At 49.1% G+C, this 16,723-nt stretch overlaps 1 protein-coding gene across 7 annotated transcripts in view; it reads left to right on the forward strand.

Annotated features, from left to right (window-relative positions):
* Nucleotides 1-16,723, forward strand: part of COL6A3 (collagen type VI alpha 3 chain) — a 1,265,605-nt gene that overhangs the window by 814,686 nt on the left and 434,196 nt on the right. For all 7 annotated transcript variants that reach the window (XM_033946673.1, XM_033946674.1, XM_033946675.1 and 4 more), the window contains one exon: nucleotides 40-72. In XM_033946673.1, the coding sequence (XP_033802564.1) occupies nucleotides 40-72 (33 nt within the window). The remainder of the gene's footprint in view (nucleotides 1-39; nucleotides 73-16,723) is intronic.

Here is a 16,723-nt window from a genome sequence, read left to right on the forward strand (position 1 = left end):
TGTCTCTGAATTTATTTATTTATTTTTTTGTTTCTGTAGGGTCTAAAAGGAAGTCCGGGAGATTCAAGAGAGGTATGTCACATGTTTTTTCTGTTTATGCAAATTAAGAGAATGTTACAGCCATGGAGGAGCATTTTCGATAGGATGTCTAAATCAAATTTGGACGTTTTGGAAAAAACATCCAAAAATCCAGTACAGAAAATGTCCATTTTCAAAACAGCCAGACATCTATCTTTTATTTTTGAAAATGACCTATGTACACGTTTTGGTTCTTAGGACATCTATCTTTTTTGGCCATTTTCAAAAATAAAAACATCCATATCAAAAATGCACAAAAGCAAGTTTTGCAGACATACACAACTATCTTGTCTGATCATGGCAGGGTAATCCCGATCAGCTGAGCCGGTTTCAGGGAGTCCTACCGGCTCAGCTGATGTGGGGGATTCCCCTGCCAGGATCAGCTTAACCGACAGGGAGATCTGATTTCTCTCTCCTTCCCTACCTTATACTCACCGATCCTGAACCCCCTACATAGAGACTCCTCCCCCCAACATCCCCCAACAACCCCCACACCCCCTGTACATTCCCTCAGCACAGTTGGCAGGAAGGATGCCCACTCCTTCCTGCCGCCGGGCCCCATCGAACCCCAACACCCCACTCCAAACCATGGCACTCCCCACTCCAAACCACTCCTCATCATACCTTCAATGACAATCCAGCAGGAGGGATGCCCACTCCTTCCCGCCAGCAGGCCCACTGCATAATGGTGGCCTTCTCCTTCCCAGTGCATCCTGGGATGCACTGGGAAGGCTCCGATTGGCCCAGGTGCCTAAGAACCATCCTATGGGAGGGGCCTAAGGAGCCCTGATTGGCCTAGGCACCTAAGGCCCCTTCCAAAGGAGGGATCTTAGATACCTGGGCCAATCAGACCCTTAGACCCACCATTATGAAGGCAAGACATCCCTCCCACCCGCTTGCCATTGAAGGTATGGGGTTGGTAGTGGGGATCCGGGAGTTCAGGGAGTGTTGGGTTGGGGTGCCGGGAGTTTGGGTATTGTCTGGTTGAGGTGCCGGATGTTCAGGGAGTGCAGCGGCTTAGAGTGGGGTGTTGTCATTCGATGGGGCCCAGCAGAAGGAAGAAGTGGGCATCCCTCCTGCCAATTGTGCAGAGGGAATGTACAGGGGGTGTGGGGGGTTTTGGGGGATGTTAGGGGGGAAGGGGTCTCTGTGTACAGGGCTGCAGGGAGGGAAGGAGAGAGGAATCGGATCTCCCTGTCGGCTAAGTTAATTCTGGCAGGGGAAATCCCCCACATCAGCTGAGCCGGCAGGACTCCCTGAAACTGGCTCAGCTGATCGGGATTACCCTGCCATGATCAGACAAGGTAGTTGGGTACATCTGCAAAACTTGCTTTTGTGCATTTTTGATGTGGATGTTTATATTTGGGGGGATGTTGGGGGATGTTGTGGGGAAGACTGTAGGGCAGTGGTCTCTGTGCAGCGAGCTGCTGCATTGGCGAGTTTGAGGGAGGGAGGAAGGGAGAGAGGAATCAGATCTCCCTGCTGGTTCATCTAATCCTGGCAAGGGGATCCCCCATCAGCTGAGCCAGCAGGACTTCCTGAAATTGGTTCATCTGATCAGGATTCCCCTGCAATCAGCTGGTGGAAAGCCTGATTTTTCTGCTCTTTGGATGGTGGGAGGGGGTAATGACCACTGGGAGAGTAAGTGGGGTCATGCCTTAAACCAGGGGTGTCCATCCCAGCTTGAGGGTGATGCAACGTTTTGCTCATTGTCACCCCAGGTGTTTACCTTCTGGATGGCTCCCTCCTCCTCCCTGCCGCAGTTGTTTCTCTGCAAAGCCATGGGCGTTGGCTCCTCGCACGTCCCACAGCAGAGCCGGAAGCCTTCCCTCTGATGTTGCAATGTCAGAGGGAAGGCGTCCGGCTCAGCCATGGGACACACGTAGGAGCTGCTGACCTCATTTTTGTGGAGAGAAATGACTGCAGCAGGGAGGAGGAGGGAGCCGGCCAGAAGGTAATAACTCACCGAAGGGAGGCACGTACTTTAACAGGATGGAGGGGAGGAAAGGAAAGGGGCATGTTGGGACTCGAGAGGGAGGGAGCACAACTTGGGACACAGAATGAAGGGAAGGAAGGAGAGGCGCATGAGCTAGGGACATAGAATGAAGGGAAGGAGGGAGGGGAGCATGAGCTATAGGATGGAACAATGGAGAGAGTGAGGGAAAGAGATGCTGAGATGAGGGAGGGAATAGAAAGGAAGAATTGGGTGTCAGAGAGGGAAAGACAGAGAGTGCACATGGAGAGATGAAGAAAGAGGAGAATTATTGGGCAGAGAAAGGAAGGGAGAGAGAATTATTGGACATGGTAGTGGGAGATGTATGAGATAGAGATGCATGGGGAAGAGATAGATGAGAGGAAGTGGTGATGGAGAGGGAACAGTGGGATGGATGGAAAAGGATGCCTCAAGGAGGTGGGAAGAATACTAGGATCCGAGTTGCATACAAATTCAATTTAAGAACAGTTTAAAAAACAGAACCCATTCTTAACCCAGGGATTGCCTATACTGCGCATGTGTGGCCTGTGATGTGTGGCCTCTAGTGTGCGGCCTATTACTTAGGTCGGGATAATTTATTAAGATTTGAAGAGGGTGTGAGAGCTAAGTTTAGAGAGCCTTGGTGAACCTAATACCCAATAAAGTGCAAAAAAGGCATTTATAATTTAAAAAATCTCTTGCAGCTGATTGTGATTTTTGATGGGGCAGTTCTATAGGTGAGGAGTAGATTTTTTTCAATGATAGATATTCATTAAAATGTTGAGGGTCAACACAATGATTGCTCTAGCATTACTGAATATATCATAGGGTGCTGTTATTTACAAATTTGTAAAAAAAAAAATCTTAATCTCTGAAAATAATCTACCTCTAACCTGCAGAACTGCCCTATCACAAATCACAATCAGCTGCAGGAGACGTTTTATTATAAATGACTTTTTTGCACTTTATTGGGTGTTAGGTTTACCAAGGTTCTCCAAATTCAGGTCTCACACCCTCTTCAAATCTTAATAAATTATGAGTGAGCTAGGGAGAGCCAAGGAAGTGACTGAATCTGATTTTTGGAACCCCTGCTACATGCAATTAATATGTGACAAGTGAGGACCCACTTAAATTAAAAATTTCCCAGCTCAAGGAAAGCCAAAAGCAGCAAGAAAATTTTTTAACCTTTTCTTTTTGCTCATCAGCTAGCGTTAGTTTTTGTTTGGCCCCATGGAAGCCAAGAGGTTGGACACCCCTGCCTTAAATCCTCCAGTGGTCATCTTGTCAGTTTGGCCACCTTTGGGGCACTTAAACCTGTTTTATATTTGTCTAAGTCCCGGCGTGTAAGTTCCACCTAGGATGTCCATGGAAAGCTTTGATTATTGCTTCAGGACGTCTAGGTTTATGCTTGCCCATAAAACACCTTCCAACATGTCCCTTTGAGCTCTGGATGCACAGCAGCTTAGAAGTGCTGCTGAATGTCCAGAAAGTTTGTTTTGATTATCAGCAGTTGGACATCCCTACTGTTAGGATGTCTAAGTGCTGCCAAGTTTTTGGACATTTTTTTTTTTTAAGTTCAAGAAATTTTATTGATTTTATGAAATACAATATGAGAGAAAAAACCCAACAATACGGGTGTTCCAAAAGCGGAACACAGAGTAACAATGGACATTAACATATATAAAGCGTATCAGCAATGAGGTACCTCGTGTATGTACCAGCACATGACATACAAAGTAATGAACAATGCATTGAAAGAAAGGGGATGAGAGTCTTAAAGAATAATACAAACAATTGGTGTAGCAGTATAAGGTAAACAGCTATATAAAAAAACATGAGATAGAGATTATTGTGATTTACAAGTCAGAAATCTATCAGAAGTATCTCAGGATAATGATATATTATATAACAGGATGACCATCATTGTATTAAAAGTAATAAAGAATACATAAAGGGAGAATGTTAAAGATCAGATTTACAATATTCAAGTACAGGAGACCAAATTTTAGTATAGGAGGTCAATGAGTTATGTCGTTCTGCAATGCTATGCTCAAATTTTACAAGGAGACAAATTGAATTCCACCATTGATTAGAATGTAATTTGGAAGTGTCTTTCCAATTTTGAAGGATAAGGGAAAGAGCGGTAAATAAAAGTATAAGCAGTAATCACTCATGATAAATGGATAATGGAGAGGAAAGTGTGAGCGTGCCAGTGAATAACAAATCTAATGAGAAAGGGTCCTCTATATGTAAGATGCAGGTGATAATTGACCAAATACTTTCCCAGAAAGAGGAAACATGTATACAAGTATAAAGCATATGGTATAGGGATCCATCATAGGATTTATTAAATTTAGCAGATTTAGCCGGAGTCCAAAAAGCCCTATGGTATAGGAAAAAGGCAGACTGCAAGTGTGAAGCTGTTCTGAGTGATTTCAATAGTTTAGGCCACATTTGAAGCCATGTTTGTTCAGTGAATGAATATGTTAGTGAGTTCCATTTGAGGATAGTATCTATAGGAGGAGTAGTGGTATGGGACTGAATAGTCCTTTAGTGGCAGAGTAGGAGATAATCAGATCCGGAAGGTCCAGAGAGTCATGAAAAGAAGAGGGAGAGGGAAATGCAGATTTGAGACAGTGGTGAAGTTGAATCCAGAGAAAGTATTGGGATTGGGGAATACGGAATTTGGCAATAAGATCGGAAAAGGAAATCCAGATATCATTCATGAATAAACCACACTCCACATTGTTGCCATTTTTTCCATGCTACCACCTCCTTATTAATTTTGATATGTGAGTTATGCCATATAGGGACTGCAGAGGAATTAGCCCATTTATTAGTAGAGATAGAATCTATATAGCAAATCGCTGTCCATGTACTCAGAAGAATAGGATTCTCTTTCACAGAAGATGGAGTGATCAGGCAAGGAGCGAATTTAAGGTGAAAAGTATCAATCAAAGTATGTTCTAGATGGAACCAGTTGGGGTATACATCAAGAGGAGTGTGATCTGTCCAAAGAGAGCCTTTTGTCATCAGGAAAGCCATGTGGTAACTTCTAAAACAGGGAAAGCTAACACCCCCCTGCAAACGGGGGCATTTCAATTTTTTAAGCGAGATTCCGGGCAGGGTATTGCAGCCTGTTTCTTGCTCCCATCGATTTAAGTCTCGCTCTCATTTCCAAAAAGGACTTCCTTTTTCGAGCTGTCGTTTTTGCCAGATCTGGAACTATTAAGAACTTCTTATCCTCGAATTTCAAGTCTGATATGGACTTTGCAGCAGTTAGAATTTGCAGAGCCTGGGGATAGCGTAGTAACTTGCCAAAGAAAGTTAACAAGTAGCTTCTCCATGCGAGCATATATAGAATGAGGAAGAAGAATGGGAAGCATGCTGAGAACATAATTGATTTTAGGCGCAATCATCATTCGAATAGTCGAGAGACGTCCAAGCCAAGATAAGTTGAGAGGGGATCATTGGCGAGTACAAGAAAGAATAGTAGAGAGGAGGTAATCAGTATTGAGTTGTATAGTAGAGTCAATGGAGGGTCTGAAAAATAATCCGAGATATTTGATTTTTTGGAGAGACCAAAGGAATCCCTGATCGGCGACATCCGACTGGGCATCTACACAATTTAGGGGCATGATTTCAGATTTAGAAATGTTTAATTTATACCCAGAAATCTCTGAATAAAGACGAATTTGAGAAAGAACGTGTGGCAAAGAATCCGGGGTGATGTATAGTAAGATATCATCCGCATAGGCAGATAATTTAACGGAGAAGGAATCATGACGGAAGCCAACAATATTGGGATCCGCTCTGATGGCTGTCAGGAGAGGTTCTAGGGCAAGGTTGAAAAGAAGAGGAGAGAAAGGGCATTCCTGTCTCGTGCCTCTAGAGAGAGAGAGAAAGATTGGGTAAGATGATCGTTAATCATAATTCTAGTTTGAAGGTGGGAGTATAAAGTCCTAATCATTCGTATAAAAATCTCAGAGAAGCCGTACCATTTAAGTGTGTGAAACAGAAAAGGCCATTCGATACGATCCCAATATTGCCTTTTCAGCTTCCAGAGCCATAAGTAAAAGTCTATCCGGGTTGGAATCAGTGTGATGAATTATATGTGAAAGAAGACGGGTGTTGTTAGAGGAGTAGCGGTTGTGTAAGACAGTGGTTCCCAACCCTGTCCTGGAGGAACACCAGGCCAATTGGGTTTTCAGGCTAGCCCTAATGAATATGCATGAAGCAAATTTGCATGCCTATCACTTCCATCATATGCAAATCTCTCTCATGCATATTCATTAGGGCTAACCTGAAAACCCGATTGGCCTGGTGTTCCTCCAGGACAGGGTTGGGAATCACTGGTGTAAGAAGCCAGACTGATCTGGGTTAATCAAATGAGGCAGTACAGACTGTAGACGAGTAGCAAGGATTTTGGCAAATATTTTTGCATCTACATTAATCAGTGACATGGGACGATAGTTCTTCACATCTTGGGGGTCCTTTCCCGGTTTCGGGAAGACAATTAAGGTGGCTTCAGTGAATGATCCAGACGCATTCCCTTCAGAGCAAAGATAATGGAAGAAGGGAAGCATATGTGGAAGCAACATGGGTAAGAAGGCTTTATAAAATTCGGTGGTCAATCCATCTGGTCCCGGGGATTTATTGGAGGCCAATGAAGAGGTCGCCTCTTCCAGTTCCTATGCCGTAAATGCTTTATTCAAAAGTAGAAGATCTGCCGTGGAGACCATAGGATGCGACATTGATAGAAAGGAATCCACAAGAGAAGTGGAAAAGAATGATTCAGAGGAGTAAAGCGATTGATAGAAAGATAAGAATCGAACTGAGACATCAGCAGAGCCAGTACAGAGAGTGCCAGATGGGTCTTTAATAGATGGTATAGATGTTTTATTTTTATTTTGTTTAAGATAATTTGCAAGGAGATGTCCTATCTTATTATTTTCGGCATAGTAATTGGACGCCTGCACAAATACAGATTGAGCAGCCGACGTACTAAGTAAAGAGTTGTATTCAGGCGGAGTTTGCGAAGGTCCATGAGAACAGAGGTATTGGAAGGATTGGAAGAATGTAGTGATTCCGCAGTATGTATACGTTGTTCTAAGTCACGAATGTGTTGATTTCGTTTGGAGTGGAGACGAGAAGAAAATTGGATAATAACACCACGAATAAAGGCTTTAAAAGCATCCCACGTATTCAGCCAATTAGTATGTGAAGGTATATTTATGGCAAAAAATTCAGTGATTGCATCCTGAACGGTAGATACGAAATCAGTTTCAGTGAGAAGAGATGCATTGAATCTCCATTGTCTAGAAGTGGGAGCAAGAGAAAAGTGATTGCAAGTCAAGGAGATGGCAGAAACGGTGAAATCATGGATGGTGGTTGAGGTTATAGAGTCAATAAGGGAAGAGCTGGTGAGAAAATAGTCAATGCGGGAGTAGGTGGAGTGAGGAGCGGAGAAGAAAGTCTCCAGGGATCGATAAGATGTAATTGTGTCATGATATCCTGGAGAGTAAACCAGGAACGGGTCTTCTTGTATGGAACATGTGATTTTCTATCTGTGTGTACATTTAGAATGAGATTAAAATCACCCCCAATATTAGGAACAGTTGGATCCTGTAGGATGTGAGTGGCGAGATTAGTGAAAAAATCAGGTTGATCAGTATTAGGAGCATATATATTAATGATGCAAATGGGTTGGTGAGAGATGGTAAGGTGAGTGCTGACCCAGCGTCCATACATGTCATGAGAGCCGGAATCTATGGAGATAGAGGAGTGTTGGCGTATAAGCAAGAGGACTCCGTTTTCCCCACTGATTGCAGGAGAGTATATAGGTGGAGAGTAACCTTGCATGGTGAATTTGGCAGAATCTGAGTCAGACAGATGCGTTTCCTGTAGGAAGATAACATCAGAGTTGACATCATGTAAATAAGATAAGATTTTGCATTTTTGACACAGTTATTAAGACCTTTAACATTGAGAGAGGTGAATGTCAGGGGCATGGATAGGTGAAAAGAAAAGTATCAGCCAATAATATAACAGCGGAATCTGGATAGGCCCGCTTCCTATATATCTCAAACCCTTACCCCTCCCCTACATTCTCCCACAAAAACTCAATACTAATTATGGTGAAAAAATAGCCGCAGCCCTGTTTATTGGTCATAACAGGTTGTTAAATAACATATCAATGTATAAACAGTTTAAACATTATAACACAAAATTATTTTGAGCTACTGTAAAACAAGTTATGCCCCCGACCCCGCCATGAAGCAAGGATCTGAGGGGTGGCATGACCCCACATGCCCCATTAACCCGGGTCACCTGACCCACCAGGCACGGCTCCCAGCTGGCCCACCGCTCATCCCCTGATGAGCCCAGCCAGTAGCTCGAGATACCGCCCAAATGTCCCAACTCACCCCCCTCTACCAAGAAGCCAAAGGGTGGGCGGGCAGGAAAGTCGCTTTGGAGGACCAGGAACGCCCTTAGTCCTCCGAAGCCCAACTTATAAACCCTCCCCCCTCCCGACGCCCTCCGCGACTGCAACTAACCAATGGCAGGTCTTCCCGACGGCGGGAAGACCTGCCGACCAATCTCCTGCCTCCTGCTCCCCCCAGCGTCCCCGTGTCTCCAACGGGCTACCACGCAGGCCTCCCAGCTCCGCGTTAGGTACGCCCGTCGAGACGAGCTCTCAGGCTGCCTATAACAGCGGAATCTGGATAGGCCCGCTTCCTATATATCTCAAACCCTTACCCCTCCCCTACATTCTCTCACAAAAACTCAACACTAATTATGGTGAAAAAATAACAGCAGCCCTGTTTATTGGTCATAACAGGTTGTTAAATAACATATCAATGTATAAACAGTATAAACATTATAACACAAAATTATTTCGAGCTACTGTAAAACAAGTTATGCCCCGACCCCGCCATGAAGCAAGGATCTGAGGGGTGGCATGTCCCCCACATGCCCCATTAACTCGAGTCACCTGACTCACCAGGCACGGCTCCCAGCCGGCACACCGCTCATCCCTTGATGAGCCCAGCCAGTAGCTCGAGATACCGCCATAGGGCCTGTAAACCCTTACAGGCCCCTCCCCAATGAACAGAGCTGCGACTAAGACAGCGCCCAACGCTCACAACCCGACGAGAAATCATCCAACAGCAAATCCCAGCCCACGTCAGACAAATGTATCCGATCCCTCGCAAACAAACCTAAACAGGACACATCCACCCAGTCGTGTCATAGTTGCACCCCCCCCTAGACTCCACCCAGCGCCCAACCTGACGGTTAACCTTGCACACACCCCTGGTCCATCTCCGGGACTCCAGCTGGCGTGGTCGAGGAATAATGTCCGACCACAGCAGCGTTGCGCCAGGGAACCATTCCAAAACCATCCTAAGATCACCCAGAATAGAGTCAATCAGGTGCTTCCCCGCCTGGGAATCCACGTCGTTACCACCCAAATGCAGCAGCAGGACATCCGGATGACAAGGGCGACGACGGAAGTCAGCCAGCAACGATAACAGCTGATGCCATCGCATGCCCCGCTGACCCCACCAGGACACGCGAATGCCCAAGTGCTGCAGACCCAGGTGCTGATCCCCAGGCCGGATTGCGGCATGCTCTCCCACCCAGTGGACGAAGGAGTGCCCGACAATCCACACTGTACGCTGTTGCCGTACCGCATCTGCAAGGCAAACCCAGCAATCAAACCCAGTCCAATTTTAAAACAAAACCCCGGTTAGTAAAGTGTCAGTCCTGAGCATGCACCATCCAGCTATAGCCACACACTCCCCCAGAACCAAGGTACCCATCTGTGGAAACCAGAACTGATCAGCCCAACCTAGGTCCCTCCCCGATCCAAACCCCATGCCACCCCGTAAGGCCGAATGTAATTCCTGTAACTTCCCGAGGACCAACGCCCCAACCGTTGAATCCCTTCACACGGCACCCCAGCCAGAAAGGCGCAAGTGGCAGCCCCAATCCGAAATGAATGAGTAACAAATCGTGCCGGGTCCTCACCACATCGGCGTAAAACTAGACGCAGCACGGCTAAGAACTGATAACATGTAAGGGGCCTGCTGTCCTCATGCAACAACAAGGCCAACCCCAACGGGGGACGAACTGCTATATAGGCACACAGAGCCGTAACCGGGCAAGTAACACAGCCCACTATCTTATGCAAAACCACCGTACGGCCCCTGCCCAGCTGGTCCGTCTTGGATCTGGCAAGATATAAACTAACGGAGCTGTCACCACACTGCACATGCCGCAATAAGAGGCCACGCGCACCCACAGAATCAACTGGATGCACTAGTATGCGGAAGGCTCCAAAAAATGCTAGCGAAAAAGAAGCTGTAAAGAGCAGCTCCTCGTATCGGGACCGAGCCACCGCCGGCAACTCCGCGAGCAACCTCACCAACAAGTCGTGAGATATTGGCCACCGGGCATCGGGTTGCTGCGGCGCAATCCGAGCCATAGCCGCCAGAAGTCTACGCACCAGGAAATCCGAAGACGGGCAATGCCACCCCAAGGCCTTGGAGAAGAATGTAAAACCAGCTAAGTGGCCAGCCACAACTCCCCACGACAAACCCCCACGATGCGAATCCAGTACAAATTCCGCCAGCAGGGTCTCAGATACTGGTACCGGGGTCCAACCCCGGGAAGACAGAAAAGCGGACAATCGACGGAATCCAGCATTGTAGCGAGTCCAGGTGGTAGGAGCCACCGACTGTCTCAGCAAGTCCCAGAGCCCTTCTCGACCAGGCTCCATAAATGATCCGGCATCAGCAACCCCCGGAGCTGTGCGTCTGGAGTCAGCCGACGAAACTGCGAAAAGTTAAAGCGAGAAAGAGCATCAGCAATACAGTTATGACTCCCTGGCACATGCCTAGCCCTAATGTACAAATTGAGCCGCAAACAACGCAGAACAATCTCACGCATCAACTGATTAACCTGCAAACATTTAGCGGCATGCCGATTAACGACCTCCACAACCCCCATATTATCGCACCAAAATACTACGCGCTTATTACACAGCCGAGCAGGCCAAAGTTCGCAGGCGACCAGTAGCGGGAAAAGCTCCAAGAGAGTCACATTACGCGTAACACCACTCCGCTGCCAGGCAACAGGCCACGGCGCTGCACACCAGTCCCCCTGGCAGTAAAGGCCGAAACCGAGGCCACCGGCCGCATCCGAGTAGAGTTCCAAATCCAGGTTAGACAACTCGGGCTGTTGTATCGGAAGCGTTCCATTAAACCGCATAAGGAACACGACCCACATCCTGAGATCCGCCCGAATACCAGCATAAATACACACGAAATGACGACGATCATGAACACCCGAGCAAAACCCGGCCCATAGGCAGTACCCGACAAGCGAAGTTAAGAGACCCCAGCAGCGATTGAACGTCTCTGAGGGTAGCCTTGCGGGACTCAGCCTTCCAAGAAATCTGCAACAACAGGAGTCTCACCTTAGCCAGCGGCAACCTGGTGACTATTGCTACGGTATCGATCTCTATACCCAGAAAAGTAAGCACCGTAGTTGGACCCTCTGATTTATTTGCTGCCAAAGGAATTCCGAATTCAGCGGCCATGCGTTCAAATGATGCTTTCAAGCGGGAACACACTGCAGACCCCGCCGCTCCCACGAAGAAAAAGTCGTCCAGATAGTGTACAACCGAATCCGCCCGCGCTATGCGGATCGTAACCCAGTGCAAGAACGTACTAAACATCTCGAAGTAAGCGCAAGAAATGGAGCAGCCCATCGGTAAACAACGATCGTAATAAAACTCACCCTCGAATCGAAAACCAAGCAGCGGGTAAGAGGAGGGATGGACGGGCAAAAGCCGGAAGGCAGACTCAATGTCCACCTTCGCCAGTAGAGCACCACGCCCAGCCTGCAGAACAAGATAACATAAGAACATAAGAACATAAGAAATGCCATCTCCGGATCAGACCTTCGGTCCATCAAGTCCGGCGATCCGCACACGCGGAGGCCCTGCCAGGTGTACACCTGTCGTAATTTATAGTCCACCATATCCTTACATGCCTCTCTTAAGGAGATATGCATCTAGTTTGCTCTTGAAGCCTAGGACGGTCGATTCCGCAATAATCTCATCTGGGAGGGCATTCCAGGTGTCAACCACTCTCAGAGTGAAGCAGAACTTCCTGACATTAGTCCTGAACCTGTCCCCCCTTAGCTTCATTACATGTCCTCTAGTCCGTGTCAAATTGGACAACGTAAATAATCTTCTCTGCTCTATTTTGTCGATTCCTTTCAGTATTTTGAAGGTCTCGATCATATCCCCACGCAGTCTCCTTTTCTCAAGGGAGAATAATCCTAGTGTTATAAGTCTGTCCTCGTATTCCAGTTTTTCCATACCCTTCACCAGTTTTGTTGCTCGTCTCTGCACCCTCTCCAGCAGTTTTATATCCTTCTTTAGGTAGGGAGACCAATGTTGGACGCAGTATTCCAAGTGTGGTCTGACCATTGCCCTATAAAGCGGCATTATAACTTTCTCCGATCTACTCGAGATTCCTTTCTTTATCATGCCCAACATTCTATTTGCCTTCTTTGCCGCTGCCGCGCATCGTGCCGACGGCTGCGCACAATCAAACGACGAATAGTGAACTACACACAGGTCACGAGGGATGCCCTCGTTGACGGAGCGGCCCAAAGGCCGGGACAGATTGTGAATCAAACGGAACTTACCAGGGTCTTTCTTGGGAATAATTGCCAACGGGGAGACCATCATAACCAAGAAAGGCTGCTCCCGAAAAGGCCCCACAATACGCCCAAGCCCGATCTCCTCCTGCAATTTTGACATTGGGAACCCGCACCGGAGCCACCGGTTTCTCATACGGGATGACAAAACCCTCATCAAAACCCTTCTCAAACAGTACTGCTGCCCTCCGATCACCATAACAGCTCAACCACAGCCGGAGGGCCCCCACCTTAAACGGGGTGGGCACCGCAGAGGAACCCACCTCATTTTACCGGCCCCGAGGGCAAGGCCGCTCCTTTTTTAGGGCATTTAATCGCTGAGTGACCCTGCCCACACAGTGAACATGCATGCCGGAATCTACAATCCAGAAATGGGCACGTCGCTTTGTTGAATTTCCAGCAGAGGTCATTCCCTCCCCCAGAACCCTGACCCGGTTGCCCTGCACCGGAGCGAAAGGAACGACTCACACCCGTTGATCCCTGTTGCATCGATTGTACTGCAACACCTGCAGCAGCGCCCCCTGGCCTAGCCATATGCGTTAACCACAAATTGATATCTTGGGTACTCCAAGACATGTGCCTTATCTCGAAAAGCCTCGTCATAGTTGAGCCAGGCCCAACCACCGAAGCACTGATAAGCGTCGAGCACAGAATCAACGTACGCCAAAAGCAGGCCATAGTCCTGAGGACGAGCCTGGCCCCAGACGCTAGCAAGCCAAAGAAACGCCCGTGTCCAGTTGACCACATTACAGGAGACCTGACCCGATTTAACCTTGCCCTCCTCCTTCTTACCCTTCTTTTTACTCCTACGCGCCCTGCCCTCTAAGAGCCGAAAAACATCAATGCACGCTCGCTTCCTAATTTTACGATGCAACCCTCTAGGTACCTTCTCCCAAAGCTCGGTGAGCGCCACCAATGCCGGAGCTCCCCTATCCTGGCTCTCCTGCCCCACCTGTTCACCCAACGCACTCGTCCGAGATCAGGAGGAAGACGAAGAAGAAGTGGAGGTTAAAGAAGAAGAAGACGAAGAAGAGGAGGAAGCCCTAGCCCTCCGCTTGCGCTTGCGCTTACTCTTCCCCTTCCCCCTACCCCGTTCCCCACACTCAGCAGCCTCTAAGGTCATGTTACCCATGTCCTGTGCTCCTCCAGCGACGATTGGTCCGCTCGACTCTCCAGTTGCGCCATCCGCAGCAGCCACCGTGTGTGGACCCCGCTGTCCGGACATCGCAGACGAGATTCCTCCGCCAGTAGCGCCATCGGCAGCAACCACACGACCAAGTCCACTCTGCCCGAGCTCCACTGTCCGAACTCCTCCGGAACTCCGCAATTCCTCCGGGGAAAAGGTGGCCACGGCCTCTCGTCCCACCGAAGAACCAGCGAAGACCTGTGAAGAAAAATCCGAACAAGGACCAGACAACTGCACAGCACCAGCAGGATGAACCCCATAGGGACCCCCAGAACCCCCAGCTCCCCCGAGGCCCCACCAATCCTCAGGACCACCGCCGCGACCAGCCCCACGGCCCCACACGGATACATGTTCAGACAGGCCAGCACCCCCCCCAGCTCTCGGGCTGCCTATTATACTGCAGAGCATAATTAAAGTTAGAGAGATGGCACAATATTTGAAAAAAATGCATTTCATCAATGAGGTAGAGATAGTAATCATATCCTTTCTGGAGAAGACAGCAATAGCTGGAAGGATTAAGTACATATACGCTAAAACATACATCAATGCACTAAGCTGCAAAGGCAGCAAACAGGCTGTGGATGGCTGGGGAGCCAGGCCAGAGGCCACGTCGAAACAGCAAAAAAAACAAAACAAAAAAACAGCAACCATAGTATAAAATGTTGGCAAACATCTTCTGTGGTGAAACAGAGAACCACGATTGAAGCAATACAGGTTGGAGTATTTTAATTCAGCTAGACAAACAGTAGGAGGGAATTAATAGAAATAGATAGTAATAAAAAAAGTAGGACAGCAGGGCAGGTAGGTTTAAATCAGTAGTGACAAAAGATTAGATAGTATCGAGTGAAGAAAAGCCAGGAAGTCATACATAAATGCAGGTCAGAAGGTTAATAGTCTTGTTAAAGAAAGATCTGAAAGGCAAACAATTTGGGTGTGAGTGAGAACAAGGCAATTGAGCTGCAATGAGCCGTGAAAGTAAAAAAATAAACAATGTTAAGTAGTACAAATAGAAAAAATAGCACATAAGTGAAAGTAATACGATGAGATGAGTCACTAAGCTGCCAGCCGAAAAAGAAAGCAAAAAGGGCTGCAGAGAGAAGATTAGCCTGAGCAGTGCAGCATGGCAGAAATGGCACCAAAAGGAAGAAGCAAAGTGGAGCAAAGAATAGTTCAAGATGCGGACAAAGAGCTGAAGATAAGAAAGAGTGCAGGGCAGTGGTGTACCGAGGGGGGGGCGTGGGGGGTGGTCCGCCCCGGGTGCCAAGCCCTGAGGGGGTGCTCCCGGTCCGGTCCGGTTCCCCCCCCCCCCCCTGCGCCGGGTGTCGCGTTTGGAAACAGCCTGCAGCAAGATCGCGATGCTAACGATCTTTGCCTGCTTCGGCTGTTTCCTCCGCCATGGTCCCGCCCCTCCTCTGACGTTAGAGGAGGGGCGGGACCGCGGCGGAGAAAACAGCCGAAGCAAGCAAAGATCGCTGGCATCGCGCGATCTTGCTGCAGGCTGTTTCCCCAGGGAAATGAAGCGTGGAGGCCGTGGGAATGAGCAGTGCTTCGTGGTGGTGGTGGTGGGGCCAAGTGGTCCTTCGAGGTAGTGGGGGAGGGGCAGCAGGCCTTCAGGGTGGGGCGGGCAGGCAGACCTTGTTGAGGGGGGGAGACAGGCCTTCAAGGGGGACAGGCAGGCCTTCTGGGGGGGTGACAGGCCGTCGGGGGGGGACAGGCCTTCAAGGGGGACAGGCAGGCCTTCGGGGGGGGGGGGTGACAGGCCGTCGGGGGGGTGCAGGCCTTCGGGGGGGACAGGCCTTCAAGGGAGGGCACAGACCTTCAAGGGGGGGACAGGCAGGCAGGCCTTCAAGGGGGGACAGGCCTTCGAGGGGGACAGGCAGGCCTTCGGGGGGGGGTGACAGGCCATCAGGGGGAGTGCAGGCCTTCGGGGGGGGGGGTACAGGCCTTCAAGGGAGGGCACAGACCTTCAAGGGGGGACAGGCAGGCAGGCCTTCAAGGGGGGGACAGGTAGGCCTTTGGGGGGGGTGACAGGCCGTCAGGGGGGTGCAGGCCTTCGGAGGGGGGATAGGCCTTCAAGGGAGGGCACAGACCTTCAAGGGGTGGACAGGCAGGCAGGCCTTCAAGGGGGGGACAGGCCTTCGAGGGGGCTGTAGGCCTTCGGGGGGGTGCAGGCCTTCAGGGTGGTGCAGGCCTTCAAGGGGGGGCAGGCCTTCGAGGGGGGTGTAGGCCTCCGGGGGGTGCAGGCCTTCGGCGGGGTGCAGGCCTTCAGGGGGGGACAGGCCTTCAGGGGGGCAGGCCTTCAAGGGGAACAGGCAGGCAGGCCTTCAGGGGTGGGATGCAGACCTTTAAGGGGAGGAGAGGCCTTCAGGGGAGGGGGGCCCTGGTGTAGAAGTACACGGAGGGAAGGGGGAGGGGTTCAAAGAGATGTGCATATGCCGGACTTTGGGTGGGAAGAAATAATGGGTCTGAAAATAGAGGAGAGAGAGATGATGGACATGGGTTTTAGGGAGGGAAGGAACAGAAAGGGAGAGAAGTTGGACACAAGGGATGGTGTGGAGGGGGGATAGAGATACTGGTTAGGAGGGTAGTTGGGAAAAGAAAGGGAGAGATGGTGGACCCTGGGGTGGTGGGGAAGGAGGGAGAGCTGCTGGATGAAAGGGTAGTTAAGAAAAGGTGGATCTGTGGAGGTAGTCAAAAAAAGGAAAGATGCCAGACATCCGGGGGAGAGAAGGGAAACGGAAGGGGAGGACAGA

The sequence above is a fragment of the Geotrypetes seraphini genome, chromosome 5 (genome assembly GCF_902459505.1).
Source record: "Geotrypetes seraphini chromosome 5, aGeoSer1.1, whole genome shotgun sequence".
Taxonomy (NCBI): Eukaryota; Metazoa; Chordata; class Amphibia; order Gymnophiona; family Dermophiidae; genus Geotrypetes; species Geotrypetes seraphini.